The following is a 14165-nucleotide window of genomic DNA, read 5'->3' on the forward strand; positions in this document are numbered from 1 at the left end:
TGTATTTATTACTATATATATATATATTTATATATAGTAATTTATTTTATTTCTGTATTTATTACTGTATATATATATATAGTTTTATATATAGTAATTCATTTTATTTCTGTATTTATTACACCATGGTTTCAGAAAAGGAACTTTTATTTGGAATAAATCATACATGGCAATAAGAATTTATATACTGAAAGGTAATGTATCCAAAGGAAAATTTAGGAATTGCATGGAATTTATTTAAGATTTAGTAGAGGTTATATATGGAAAGCAGAGGCACCCTTGGAGTGAATGAACTTGGAACCAGCACTCTGCACATGCTCAGGAGCTTTTTGTCCTGAGGTGCTTATGGGAAGCTTCTGTGGGCATGTTTCTCGTGTTTCTTTTGGCTTATTTGCTTTTAAAAATGAGTTTTGTGTGTCTTTTGTGGTAAAATACTCTTGACAAGCTCAGAGGCACTTCGCCTTGAGGTGTTTAAACGCTGCTGAGGGAAAAGCGACACTGCGCATGCTCAGAATCCTGAGGTACTTTCTAAACACTCCTCTGAGGGAAAAGCAACACTGCGCATGCTCAGAGTCCTGAGGTACTTTCTAAACACTCCTCTGAGGGAAAAGCAACACTGCGCATGCTCAGAGTCCTGAGGTACTTAAACTCTGAGGGAAAAGCAAGAGTGCGCATGATCAGAGTCCTGAGGCGTTTTCTAAACTTCTCTGAGGGAAAAGCAACACTGCGCATGCTCCGTCTCGGCTGAAAAAACCCGGGCGGATTTTTCAAAACAGCTCCTTTTATGCTTCCCTTGTCAATTGGCTCGACGAAGTTAAGATCTGCCCCCCCTTTGCTCCCTCATTGGCGAACAGAGCTGCTTCCTTTATTGCTATTGGATCAGGATGATGCTTGTCTAATCCCAACGGCTTTTTCAGTTAAAAAAACCCGCCCCGCCCTCGTGACTGTTCTTCCTTCGATCCGTCAATCATTGGGTGGATCGACACGCGATTGGTCAACCGCGATACCACCCGCCTTTTTTGCGTCAGCTCGTGATTCTATTGGTCGCTCAGACTGCGTGGGCGTGGTTACGTTGGAAAAGGGGGCGGTGGAGGGAGGCGGCCATTTTGGCTGAGCTGCGAAAGAGACGGGAGAGCGGGGAAACCGGGCGGCGGAGAAGGAGCGCCTTCGACCGGCTCCCTTCGCAGCCTTCGAAGCCCTCCAGGCCGCCATGTCCGACACTGCCGGCGGCGACGGCCGCTCTGAAGAGACCGGCGAAGAGAAACAGGTGAGGGGGCGGTTTGAGAGGGCTTGGGAGTGGGAGAGACCCGATAGGCCCGCCTCCACGCCACTCTGCTCGCATCTGTGTCCTGATTGGTCGCCGTCGAGCAGCGCTCGCCGCTCATTGGTTGTCGCGCGTTCTGTGGGCGGTCTTTCCGGTTGGGACCATAGAGGTTGGACTGGAAAGGAGAGTCGCGAGGAGGAGGCAGCCTGGACTTCCGGTTTAGCAGTCTCTATGGTCCTCTGCCTTTCTCCTGGAATAAAGTGAAGAAGAGGAAGCTGGGGATGGTGAGTGGCGCTCTGCCAGCCTGGACTGCAGCTCCCATCGGGCTGGGAAGCCTGGGCTCTGCAGTAGCAGCATCCCCAGCATGATGGGCCTTGAAGTCTTAGGGGCTGTGCTTCTTGACTGCTCTGCATCGCCTCTTCTGGGAACCTGGGTTTGATCCACACTGTAGAATTAATCCAGTTTGACACAACTTTTAACTCCTGTGGGATCTTGGGATTTGTAGTTTGCTGTGGTATTGTGTACATTTGAGTCATTTCTGATGTTTGGGGTTTTCTTGCCAAGGTTTCTTCAGAAGGAGGTTTGTCGTTGCCGTCCCCTGAGTCTTGGTTTACGTGGCTGAGCAGGGATTCGAACCCAGGCCTCCGGAGTCATTCATTGCGTGCCTTCGAGTCGTTATCCCAACCCTAAGGCGGACCTATAACTGGGTTTTCTTGGCAGGTTTCGTCAGAGGGAGGTTTGCCGTTGCCATTCTCTGAGGCAGAGAGAGTGTGGTTTGCCCAGGGTTTCAGTGGATTCGAACCCTGGACTCCAGACTTACAGTCCAATGTTCAGGCCATTAAAGTCTTTTAAGCCTCCTCTGCCAAAGTGTGCTAGTGCCTCACCAAACTACAAGTCCCAGGAGTATGTAGGATGGAGCCATGGCAGCTGATGTTTCACCTGTATCTGTGGCTGGCGTCTTCTGAGGATGCTGGCATGAAAGAGAGTGGGGTGTGTGTGTATATGTGTATCACACACACACACACACTATGAGGCCCTTGGTTGAGAGGAACTGATTTCTCGTTACATGTTTCTGTCAACCAACGGTCACACAATAAATATATACACAGACCCACCCCACTCTCTTCCATGCCCACATTCTCTGACGATGCCAAAGCCACAGATGCTGGTGAAACGTCAGGAATAAACTCTTCCAGAACATGGCCCCAGAGCCCAAAAAATCCACAAAAACCTATGGATTCTCACCGTGAAAGCCTTGGGCTTCACAAATTGTGGAAACGGTAAGGTTGCTAAAGGTACAAAACCCTTTGCTTGTTGGTTAAGCAAGGTCTGCCATTGCCCCCATTTCAGCATCGACAGTTGAATCAACTTGAGTTTGCCCTTAAGCCAGGTGTGAAAGCATTAGCCGCAGTGGCACCCTCTCCTTCTTCCCAAGGATCTGATATTGAGAGGCATTGTATCCTTGATATCGAAGATGCTCATCCTATGCAATAGTCATCTGTAGATTTCTCCCCTTTGAAACTCACCATCTCATTTTACAGGTGTCATCTTGTGGCCATAATGTTCTGTGGGCTTATGTCTTGACCTATCAATATACCTTTGATTCCACAGATCTTTGCTGGCTGGGGCTAACAGTAGAATGTAGGCTGTCTTGATGAGATGGAAGGAAGCTTCTCCTACACTTCCTTGTCATTCATTGCCCATCATTTTATATAACAACTCTTGTCATGTTCCCACTCTTACACTTCTGTCAGAAAGCGGGGTATTGGTTTAGCCAGGATTTTGTGTTTCTCTCCCCAGAGAAATCTTAAGTTCAAGGAGGTTGCTGGGAGGCTGTTTTGTGTTCTCTCTCAGAGACCTGCAGAGGGCATGGCTGTTAAACCAGTTTGGAATGTAGACACAGTTAGTGAATTGGGGGAAGCTGTCTCAAGCCGGTTTGTTGGCACTTGCTGGGAATGGCAACAGTGGCCACCGTTCACAGAGAAGTACTGTTTTCTTTTCCTCTTTTGCCAGCAGCAGGATCCACTCCCTTGCCCATTGTGAGTGGGCAAGCCTCCTTGCCCACAAGAGAGAGCAAGCGTTATCCTTTTTTGCCCTTTTCCATCTTGGTGTGACTGGAAAAGGCATGGGAGCAGACTCGGCATGCCTGGACCAGAGCTTCTGACTTGGCCGCCTCAGGGCCTGGACTTTCAAGGCTATTTGTCAGCTAAAGGTCTGGTCTTGACATGTCCAAGGGCACCCTTGTCATAGGTACACATCATAATGACAGTTTGGGTGGAGGTGGAAGAGAAGGGCCTACACCCAGCTTGTGTCAGGAGACATGGCTGCTCCTGCTACCAACAGTATCACCCCAGAATGGCTTTCTAAGGACCCAAACTGAGCAGGCATCATACAACTTGCCAACTGAAGAGCCAGGCAATCCTTTGCATATCAAGTTGGTGCCATAGAACGGTGAACCCCCTCCATTTAAAGCTTCCAAAATCTTCCAGCTGGCTGGGGGATTCTGGGAGTTGCGGTCACCAAGGGTAACATTTCCAAGCTCTGCTTCTAATAATAAGACTATTAGGGCGACTGTGGCAGGTGATAGTGTTCAGTTTGTACTTCTTTGCAACAGCCCCCAAAATCTTGCTCTCCTCCTGTACTGACATAGCTTGGGCTTGTCTCTTCCACCGAAAAAGTCCGGCTGGGGGTATTTGCAAGCTGCTGTCCGAAAAGTTACTTTTCTAAAACTCAAATTTGACTTCAACCTGGACCTTTCTATGTGGGTACGACTCACTCCTTTGCAGCTCTCCAGAGCGCCTCTGACTTTGCACAACCTTCTAAAACTTGGCACCCTCCAGTTTTGTGGTAATATACCTAGGAGTGGCTCGACAATACAGCAAGACAGTGCCAGGTTGTGGAAAACCTGGTAGACTCCAAGAGAAGGGTTGGCAGCTGTTGGGCTTTGGGTAAAATCTGGCCTTCTGAATGCCAAGAGAAGACGACTTCTTTTCTGTTGGCAATACCTAACTTGGGATACAGGGAGAAGGGCATGGACACAGACATTTCATGTGTCTGTGGTGAAGGGGGGGGGGAATGGGATCATTTGGAGGTGGCTGCATTATGCGGTGACCCGTCTGGAGTTGTTGTCCAGCAAAATAACCTCTCTCCAAGCTCTGTCCTACCCTCAACAGCAATGACTTTTCAAAGTCTCAGGGAGAGGTGGATCCTTTCTTCGCCCCGCCAAGCCCTGCCGGTTGCTGATTTAAGCAGGACGTTCTGCATGCCTGGCAATGAACTCAGGCTTGTCACTGCTGGAGACAAAGTGCTGGGGCTTGCCACTGAGACAAGGAGGTTGGTGAAAGTCCTGCCAGTCAGTCTGTGGGAGAGATAGATCGGAGCATTGCAGTGAGCCAGTCTGAAACTGTCCTCTTCCAGCTTTACAGACCAAGGCATTCTTCTCATTTTCAGCAGAGACCCCATTGCCACCCACAAGTGGTTAACAGGGATCCATGGACCCAGAGTTAGGGAGTGGGAACACTTGATGGGGCATATCAAACTTGGGTTACTCATTGCCCTAAATAAACAGGTCGCAACTGGCATCATGGCCAAACTTGGAATGGCACACCAAAGGGCTGGGCGAAGCTGAGCAGGCCTAGCCGCGAGGAGAACTGCCAAGCTGACCCGCTTGGACATTGGCAGGCCAGACAGTACGCCAGGCTTGGCGACAACAAGGTCAAGGCTGTGTGGGAGGAAGCTGAACTTGGTCTCTATTTTAAGTGGGAAAAGAAGGCTTTACCAAAGCGAGGGTTGTGATTTGATTTTTAGGGGCGTTTTGACTCCTCTGCTCCCCAGTACACAAGGACCGTGGCATTTTTGGCATGGCTTTAGAAGCGCGCAAGGCCTGACACCTGGAAAGTTGTGCTATGTAGACCCTCCAGGTTCAGAGGCAGTCTCCTTTTTGTATCAGTTGCTGGAGGACAAGCAGCGGTGAAGAAGGACTTTCAGGCTACTCAGAATCTATGGAGACATCCTACTCCCTTTCCCCCTCTGTGCTTTCAAACCCAAACCCACCAGTCTCTATTTATGTGACAATTGGGTGAGTGGGAGCTTAACAGGAGGGTTGGCGGAGCATATATACAAGCTAAACTAACTAAATGCATACAGAAAGTTAAGGTTAAAATAATATTGAACTGGCATCTGACTCGGGAGGAAGAAAGGCAATCGATAAAGGCAGGAGTATGTTCATGTGGACCATGAAGGTCTGCAAAGGGAAGCAGGATGCTTTGGACCAAACCGAGAAAGCTCTTCTTACTGCTGCAGATTTATTTACGTAGCATGTACCATTGTGCGTCCTGTACCAAAATGGACAAGAGCAAAGCTCTGCCTGGAGGCTTGGAACAAAGTGCTGGCTTGACGCAAGCACAAACACACACACACCCAGCGCGCTGTGAGCGGGGACTTCAGCTGACACGGCAGTACCAAAAAAACCCATTCTCTCTCATCCCACACAGTTCCCCCATGCCAGCGATCTCCCACCACCACCACCTTTCTTTTTGCATTAGTGTTTTTCTGAGTCATCCACTTTTCCAGAACGCTGCCCACAATATAGCACAGGACTTTTTAACAGTTTGAGTGCTGTAAGTTTCCCACTGAAGGAGCATCTTCCTTTCTTGCCTTGAGCATAATCACCCGGCTCTTAAGAGGAGAGGCTCCTTCCTTGCAAGCATAGTGCAAAGCTTGACGTTATCTCTGGTTTCTGTTGACCCATGCTTTATCGCAGAATACCTGCTCCATTCCTACTTCTTGCCTTTCGTGAGAGGCTCAAAGTTGGTTGCAAAGCACCCTCAACCATCGGTTGAAAGGCTGGGATGTCACAAAGCGTTAAGGGGTTTGTGTTGAGAACAGAAGGTGGAGAAACAGTGCAACTCTTGTGCGGAAGGTGGAAGGTCGGTTAGATTTCTTGCTAAAGATGTCACCAGTTTTAGTGCCATGATTGAATTGGATTGTGGAACGAGATCGTGGCTAAAAAGTCCCCGTTCTGATGGTTATTGAAAGTGGGGAACTTCCCATTTAAGACCTGGCATGCTCTTTATTCCAGTGATTCATGTGCGAACCAGATAAAGGAACTTGAGATAAGGTTAATTGTGCCATTCTTTGCCCTTGCCTTATTGCTGCAGATTGCACTTTTCCTTTGCATGATCATTGCAGGTCCTCTTTAAGTGGCCTTCTAGCTTCTGAGGCTGGCACATACCACTTTCTCTAAATGTGTAACTTTTTATATTGCTTTACAGCAGGGCTGGGCAACTGGGGATTGGGCATGGACCCATTTGCCCCTTCCCCTACCTTGCCCATGGGCAGCGTCCAACCACAACAAGACCAGATACCTCAGTTCCTCTGCAGTGCTGCTCAAAATGATGACATGGTGACAAATGGAAAACGGAGCAGAGGTGTAGTTCTGTCCTTCCTTTGCCCCTTCATGGTTTGCAATACTGGACTAGCTGTTCACATTCTTGAGTCAATGCATGATCTGATTGGAGCAGAGACTTCCCCTGACTGTGTTTACCTTTTTGACCATGCAGAGTCACTCGGTTTGAAATGTCAGCCTGCTCCATCTTGAAGCAGCCATACAGATGTCAACGGAATTACAAAAGACAGCTCTGTCTCTGCCAACGCAAACCCAAGGAAGATGGCATATGCCCAACGGCATTGGGAGGAAGTGCATTTGGTGTACCCAGGGCAGCCCTGTAATGCCACCCTCTGGCATGCTGGTCCAAAAATAGTTTGAGATGTTTGAAACAGCATTTCAGAGCCAGCAGAGAGAACCTTCTAGCATGGTGGGCTGTCCTGAATGTTTAGCAAAATGCAGTCATCCATTTGCACTTGTTTAAAGTAAAATCCCACCTTGCCTAAACTGGCGCTTTGCATGGCATCTTCCTCTCCCTCAACCATGGCGTAATGGTAGCCGTGCCACCATGGTTTGGTTGTAATCAGTGCAGCTCTTCCCTAACTATTTTCCCTCTTCCAGATCCCTTTCTCTTCTTCCTGGCTCTAGCTTTGTATTTCCAGTATTTTAATGATAACCCAATTCTATCACTATTGACTAAGTGGCATGCAAACCTGATTCAAACCTTGCTTTCTGGTTGCTGTTTACTGGAATCAAAGCTTAATGTTAACCACTGTCGGCGCTGGAGTATATACAGAAATAAATAAACTCTATTTGTCTTAGACTGTTTGAATTCACTTCTTGAATTCTTGAAATGTCTTTTCTTTCAGGACACACAAGAGAAAGAAGCGGTCCTGCCTGAGAGAGCAGAGGAGGCAAAACTAAAAGCCAAATACCCAAACTTAGGACTCCAGAAGCCTGGTGGCTCCGACTTCTTGATGAAGAGACTCCAGAAAGGGGTATGTGCACATACACTGAAAACACAAAGTTAAAACAGTTGAAAACATATTCAAAGTATTAAAGGAAGAGATAAAACCCAGCACACCCGTGATCCTTCTGCCACCAGAAGAGTTAAAGGCTTTCCTAAATAAAAAGGTCTTCGTTTGGTGGTAGAAAGAAAATAGAGAGGGGGACATTGAACCTGGGGGGGCAGGGGATTCCACAGCATGGGAGCAGCCATTGAGAAGACTCTTCAGGCAATCAGATTCTGTCTTTTCCCCCCTTTTATCAAACAGATTGGCCTTTGCTGCCTCACAGGGTTGGGGCACCCATTTCAGGGCCAAAGGAGGAAACTGTTTGTCCTCCAGATGTTTTGGAGTACCATCTCCCATCAATGCCAGCAAGCTTGGCCTATGGTCAGGGTGGGTGGCAGTAGGGCTTTCTCTGCCTCCTGGCACCCTTATTCTGATGTTGGCACCCCTAAGTACAGCTGATTTAACTGGCAAGGCAAGATTACTCATGATGGGTTCTCCCACTCTCATCCTGAGTGGGAGAATCATGCTGTTGGTTGCTAGGAGACCTCATGACTTCCCCCTGATGCTTTGGGGCTTGTGGCAGGTTGCCTCCCACTCTCCCTGTCGAGAAGTTGCGAAGGTCTATGGTGGTTTTGGTTTGGACTTGGTGGGCTAAGTTCAGCCTATTTCCCTCGGGAGTGTTGGCCTGTGGCTGGCCTGTCCTCTGAATCTCTCATCCTCCTTGCATTTCTCTCTCCTTCCAGCAAAAGTACTTTGACTCTGGAGATTACAACATGGCCAAAGCCAAAATCAAGAACAAACAGCTGCCAACTGCGGGGACTGACAAGAACCTGGTGACGGGTGACCACATCCCTACGCCTCAAGATCTCCCTCAACGGAAATCTTCTCTTGTCACCAGCAAGCTGGCAGGGTAACCTGCACTCCTGATGGGTGTTTCTTTTTCATTTTTGTTTGGGGGTTTCTGGCTTGGTTTTTTTTTCTCCTTTTTTTCCCTTTGGTCAGACCGGTTGAACTTTGCTGTATCATAGGGCTGGGACACGCAGAACTCTCTCATAGCTGCTGCTGGAAAAATATTTACGGTAATCAAAACCAGAAGCCGAGTCCTGGACTTGTTTGCAATTCTGATTGGAGTTTTCTCACCGCAGTCCTTGCCGTGCCCAGATCCTCCCAGGTCAAAGTCTGCTTTCTGTAGTTCACAGTTGCTCTTCCCTCCAAGGCAGAAGAAAGCCACCAAAACTAGCCCCTGCTGTCACTTTGTCCTTTGTTGTGAGTGTGGGGAAAAGGAGTCCCAACTGAGCAGAACCTAAGGGAGTTTAGTGTGTTATAATCGTTCTAAGGATGAAAATTACACTTGGTATTTATATAGGATCACCAGAGTGGAAGCGTACAAAGCCAGGTTTAGTATTTTCATCCCCGATTGCTGGAGATGTGTGTGCTGGGGGATGTGTGCTGTGTGCTGTGATTGCAAAAGAGAAGACAGTTCTAGAGATTACCATGTGAGTTCATGGCAGAAGTGAGATATCAGATAGGTAATATGTTGAACTTTAGTGGGGCTTCTATATTTTAGCACCTCTCATCGGATGACTGGGAGCAAAGATCCATTTCCGCACCAAGAGTGACCAGCCATATCTCTCTGTGTAGGGCGTGAAGGCACCAGAGGTAGACTGCTGTCAAACACAGAAGTTCCATTTTAGCTATCCTAGCTGTTTTCAGTCTGTGAGCCCTGTCTGTCAGGGCTGTTTTTAGCTTCCTCTAAGCTAGAAACATGGAGACAGAAACCAGTTAGTAGCTAGGCTCAGATGTATGGTCTCCATCAGGTTGGGTTGTGTGGCTTTTTTATCTCTTGGCCTAATCCCTACAGGCAGTTACTTCCAAAATCCTCAGCCATTTCTTCCCAGAGAGGTCTGCCTCCAGTCTTGAAGGCCACTTGAAAGAACTTTTGGCCACGTAGATGTTGGCTATCGACATGTCTGTTGCTGGGTCAGTGTGTCATGGCACAAAATAGATGTTATGCTTGGTCTAAAGGGCATAAGATGCCCCCAAGCAGATAACAGAGCTGTTACTGGATCACCTTAAGGAGTGGTAAGGAGCATGTAGAGTTTATGGCTTTACAGAGATGTTCAGCAGATTGGGTGCTGGCATCCTTGACAGACCTTAGTCAGGTAGTGGTTTGAACTAGGGTCAAGAGTGAGGTGTATTGCAAGGGCTGGCTATTGATAATATTTGTCCCTCGTCCAGCTAGCTTGGTCAGTTTTATACTGGGGGCAGACTGCAGTTTGTGAACAGAACGGTGCTTCCCCTAGAATTTTAAAAATCATGTGCCAAGAAGTGAAGGAATCAATAATCCAGATCCATCATGGGAATCCTACAACAGGGTGGGCAACTGTTAGGCATTGGGTGGGGTACTGCATTACATCCCCTTGGGAGAAACCTTGGAGGGCAACACACTCCTGCCCCCTCCAAAACATTTTTACATCACTTCTGATTTGCTACTTCTTTTTTAAAGGTATCTCCTGGGCTTGAAATGGCCAGGGAGCATCTAAAACATGGTGAAATAGCCCCTCGCACCTCTTAGAAGATGCTTGGGGGCAAAACAATTGACCCAAGGGGGGCATAAAGTAGCCATGGGGGCACATGTGGCCCAGCCATTCTTCAACCGCCGGAGGAATGATTTTTAAGCATTCACTTAGGAAAAAAAGAATCCAAGCCGATCCCTCACCTTCTGGCAAAACAACAAAGCACTGCCCTATAGTTCTCCCAGCCTCTTTTCTTACCCCAAAGGGCTCAACATGTCATTCTGTTCATAACAGAAGGCTAGGGATGCCATGCTAACTGCAATCTCCACCTGCTGCCCAGTGCTGTCCTATGCCAAGCCCCAGGATAGACACAGCCTCATCCGTTACACCAGGAGATGGTCTTCTTCCAAAGCAATCCTGAGGGCCATTTACTTCTCCACCCTTCAATACTTTTTAAGTTTGCAAGTACAGATGTGTTCACTGTTTTGAGTGAAATGGACTGCCCTGGAGGGTGGTAGCCTCTCCTCCTTTGGAAGCCTTTAAAACAGAGCTTGGGTGGCCATCTCTTGGGGGTGTTTTAGTGGTGCATTCCAGCATGGCATGCGGCTGGACTAAGTGGCCCTTGTGGTCCAGCTTTATGATTCTTTGACCCCAGAAGTGAGTCCATGTGCTGACGGAGGGCATCAGGCCCCAGAAGATCTCTTTCCTTGTAGGAAAGTTTGAAAATTCCCACAAATGAAAGATCAGATGGACTGCGTGCTTGGGATCATTTGAGTAGCAGCCATTTCTTTAGAGCCGAGGTGTTCTCAGAGAAAAGACAAAATACCAGTACGTCATTGGAGGGTATTTATTTTATTTATTTGTATTTAAAAGCAAGTGGCTTTCCCTCCCCTTCTCTGTAGCTCGCCTACAAGTTTGGCCGGACTGAAGTTCTGCCTGGCTGTGTGTGTTAGTCTCAGGGGTAAGACACTGAACAAGAAATAGAATCCCAAAACATGGGGAATAGTTAGTCCCAATGGCATTTCTGGGCCTTTGAAGGGATCTGGGGAAATTCTCTGCAAAGGAATAGCATAAGAGAGAAGAATTGCCTGTTATATTTTGCCTTTTTCAAATGGAAGGTTCTTTAGATATAGTCATAAAACACAAATGAGCCCCGTGAAGGAGAGCTGGACTCATGCCCTCCTGAGCGGTGGCAATCCTGCCCAGCTTCTCTTTAGTATGAGCATTTTCTCTAGGCTTCCCTGAGGACTAGAGCCTTCATAAGCAAAGTTGCGGGAGACTCCGTTCACTACAAAACCCTTCTTTCTGTGCAGCCCCAGGGCTCTTTGTTCCTTGCAGGTCCTCTGCCCCACCACCAAACGGCTGTGGATTTCACCAGAAAGGTTTTGAAGCATTGAGGATTTGTGATGGAGGAATGATTGTTTTGCTACCTTTTGGATTCAGAGATGTTTTGTCTGGTGGTGATCTTGGATTGGGGTCAGCAAGTAGCATTGAACTATTTTCTGTCCTTCCTCCATTGCTTCATATCAGTCTCTAGTTTGGACTCAAGGGTTATTTAGGCTGTGGGCTGCCAGCTGTAGAGCTGGACAGTAGACCTGGACAGATTTCCAGCTCAGTTAGCTGGCCAGGCAGGGTAAGACATTGAGATCAGTTTTGAGCGACACTTATCATAACAAAAATTCAGGCAGCTCTGTTGAATCGTACCAAAAAAATCAGCCACAGGTGGTTTGCAAAGCTAATGGCTCTTAATGGTCTGCTCAGCCAAACTCTCCCCTAACACTGGGCATGGTAGCAGAGTGGTTGGCATGGGTGCATTCTTCCTGAGCACAGTCCAACCGCAGAGTCCGATGCCTTTGCAGCTACACGCAGAGAAAAATAGGGATGCCTGAGAGGCAGGTGGGCTATGAAGCTGCTGGTCTTGGTGCCCAGAATGTCCTGGCACTCCAACTCCATGAGCCTTGGCCCCACTTCCAACAACACTGCAGGGAGGTTGGCTTGAATGGTCCTGGTGCAAGGAGTCCTTTTCTCCCTCTTGTTCCTGCAACTGACACCCCAGTCAGGCTCAGGGGAGTAAGAGGCCAAGCATGAAGGATGGAGTGCAGGCCGGCACCCGCTTCAGCCAGGAAGGAAGGGCAGTGTCAGAATGAGGCTGCTTCAGTCTCTCCAAGCCATAATGGTGTCTCCAAATAAAACCTCTTGCCATGGTCAGGGGCCTGTGACTTTCTGCGTAGGAAGGGCACTGTGCCTTCTGGTTTGGGTCTCTGCATGTCTAGAGGTTGGACCTGATTTCTAAACACTTTTGCCCCCTTCTCTGGTGCTCATTCTTCATGGGCCCTGTCCTGATTCCCTGGGGGTGGGTGAAGGGTTTTTCCATCCTTGTATTTATTTATTTGTTGTAGATTTGACTGCTTGCACACAGTAACCATCAATAGGAATAATTCCCGTCAACAGGTTGAGTCTCCCTTACCCGAAATGCTTGGAACCAGGAGGATTTTGGATTATGTGCATATAATCCTGGAGAAATCCTGGAGGTGAGACCCAACTCTAAACCCAAAACACATTCATGTTTTGCATACGCCTCATAGCCTGAAGGCAGCTTTATGCACAGTATTTTAATAATTTTGTGCATGAAACAAAAGTGTGTGTACGTTGCGCTGCTGGAAAGCAAAAGGGGTCACTGTCTCAGCCACCCATGTGGACAATTTTGGCTTCCGGATAAGGGGTACTCAACCTGTATTAGCAAGGGAAATGTTTGCCTTTCCTAAGTTTATAGCACCATTGTATTTCTTTCCTCCTATTCTCTAGCTTCAGTCTCTTCATGTTAGCTTGGCCCTCGGTCCTGTCCTCCTATCGCTGCCTCTTGAGTTTTTAGGTGAGTCAGTGGCATTTGGAAGTGGATTCTCCATTTCTTTGTGGCTGTTCCCCCCCCCCCCCCAAAAGGCTCATCTTCTCCTCCTCTTCCGGAGGCACTCCAGCTTCTTCTAGGCTCCTGCTCTTCTCCAACTCCTTTGAGCCCGTGCCGTTCTGCTGTTTGTCCCAGCCATACTGTAAATAGATATGAATCATATATATAAATATATAAATATATATAATTTTGTACATCACTGTCATCTCTATCTTCCAGTGTTTTGCTTTTTTTCTAACAAAACGTTGGGGTGGGGAGCAAAACGCCAAACAAAAACCCACGCCACGCACCGCAGCCTGCTATAGTGCACCACGGACTCCCGTTTGGGCTTTCTTGTTAACAGGCTTGGAGTTTAAAATGGCTGTTTTTGACAGAGGCCGACTGTTTTGGTCCCCTCCTGTTTTTGCTCGGGCGTTGGGATAGTTTTCCTGGTTGTGTGAAGGAAAAGAGCCAGAGTGTGAAAACGTAAGCAAGAACGTTTGGAAATAAAGTAACCCTTGTCTCAACCCGTGAATTGGATGCTTCTCTCTTAACCTCTGAAGAACCTATCTGTGTGTTTCATTTCTATCCTGTACATACACACTCCATTGAAAACCTTTCTGCCTAGCCATTTAGTCAAACACATCTTTACCTGCTGGCCCAAGGAAAGTGCCCTAGAAATGCAGCCTCTTTGAGTTTGCATCCGTCTCTGAATTCCTGCGTCTGCCTCTGCAGTGACTTGGACATTAACCTGAACAGTAACAGTTCCCTGTCTGATGGCTGTTTTATATTTCTCCCATCTTAATCTAGTCCTAACACAATGAAGGTATAAATGTTTCTTTAAACATAACAGACCTGTGCGACTCTGGGATTGCAGTTGGCCGGAAAAGCAGACCCATTCGTAATGCAAATCATTATGTACGCATCCTTGTCTTTGCCTCTTACTCAAGGGGTCTGTAATACAAGTGAGTGTTTCTCATGCTATCTGATCAAGGAAATCGTGTGCCAGGGCCTGGCATCATCTTTGTGTCTAATGATAGAACTATTTCTTTCCTACAATCCCCCTGAGTCTGTAACGCTGATATAAGCAGTAAAATTTGTA

At 47.6% G+C, this 14165-nt stretch overlaps 1 protein-coding gene across 1 annotated transcript; it reads left to right on the forward strand.

Annotated features, from left to right (window-relative positions):
* The first annotated feature begins 1076 nt into the window (after positions 1 to 1076).
* Positions 1077 to 13590, forward strand: LOC149301810 (alpha-endosulfine-like). Its single transcript, XM_089483824.1, has 3 exons — positions 1077 to 1267; positions 7520 to 7648; positions 8407 to 13590. Exons 1-3 carry the CDS (start codon positions 1211 to 1213, stop codon positions 8575 to 8577), a joined length of 357 nt encoding a protein of 118 aa, XP_089339950.1. The 5' UTR covers positions 1077 to 1210; the 3' UTR covers positions 8578 to 13590.
* The last annotated feature ends 575 nt before the right edge of the window (positions 13591 to 14165 follow it).

This window comes from Sceloporus occidentalis, unplaced genomic scaffold (assembly GCF_023333645.1).
Source record: "Sceloporus occidentalis isolate IW3139 unplaced genomic scaffold, rSceOcc1.0.p SCAF_20, whole genome shotgun sequence".
Lineage (NCBI taxonomy): Eukaryota > Metazoa > Chordata > Lepidosauria > Squamata > Phrynosomatidae > Sceloporus > Sceloporus occidentalis.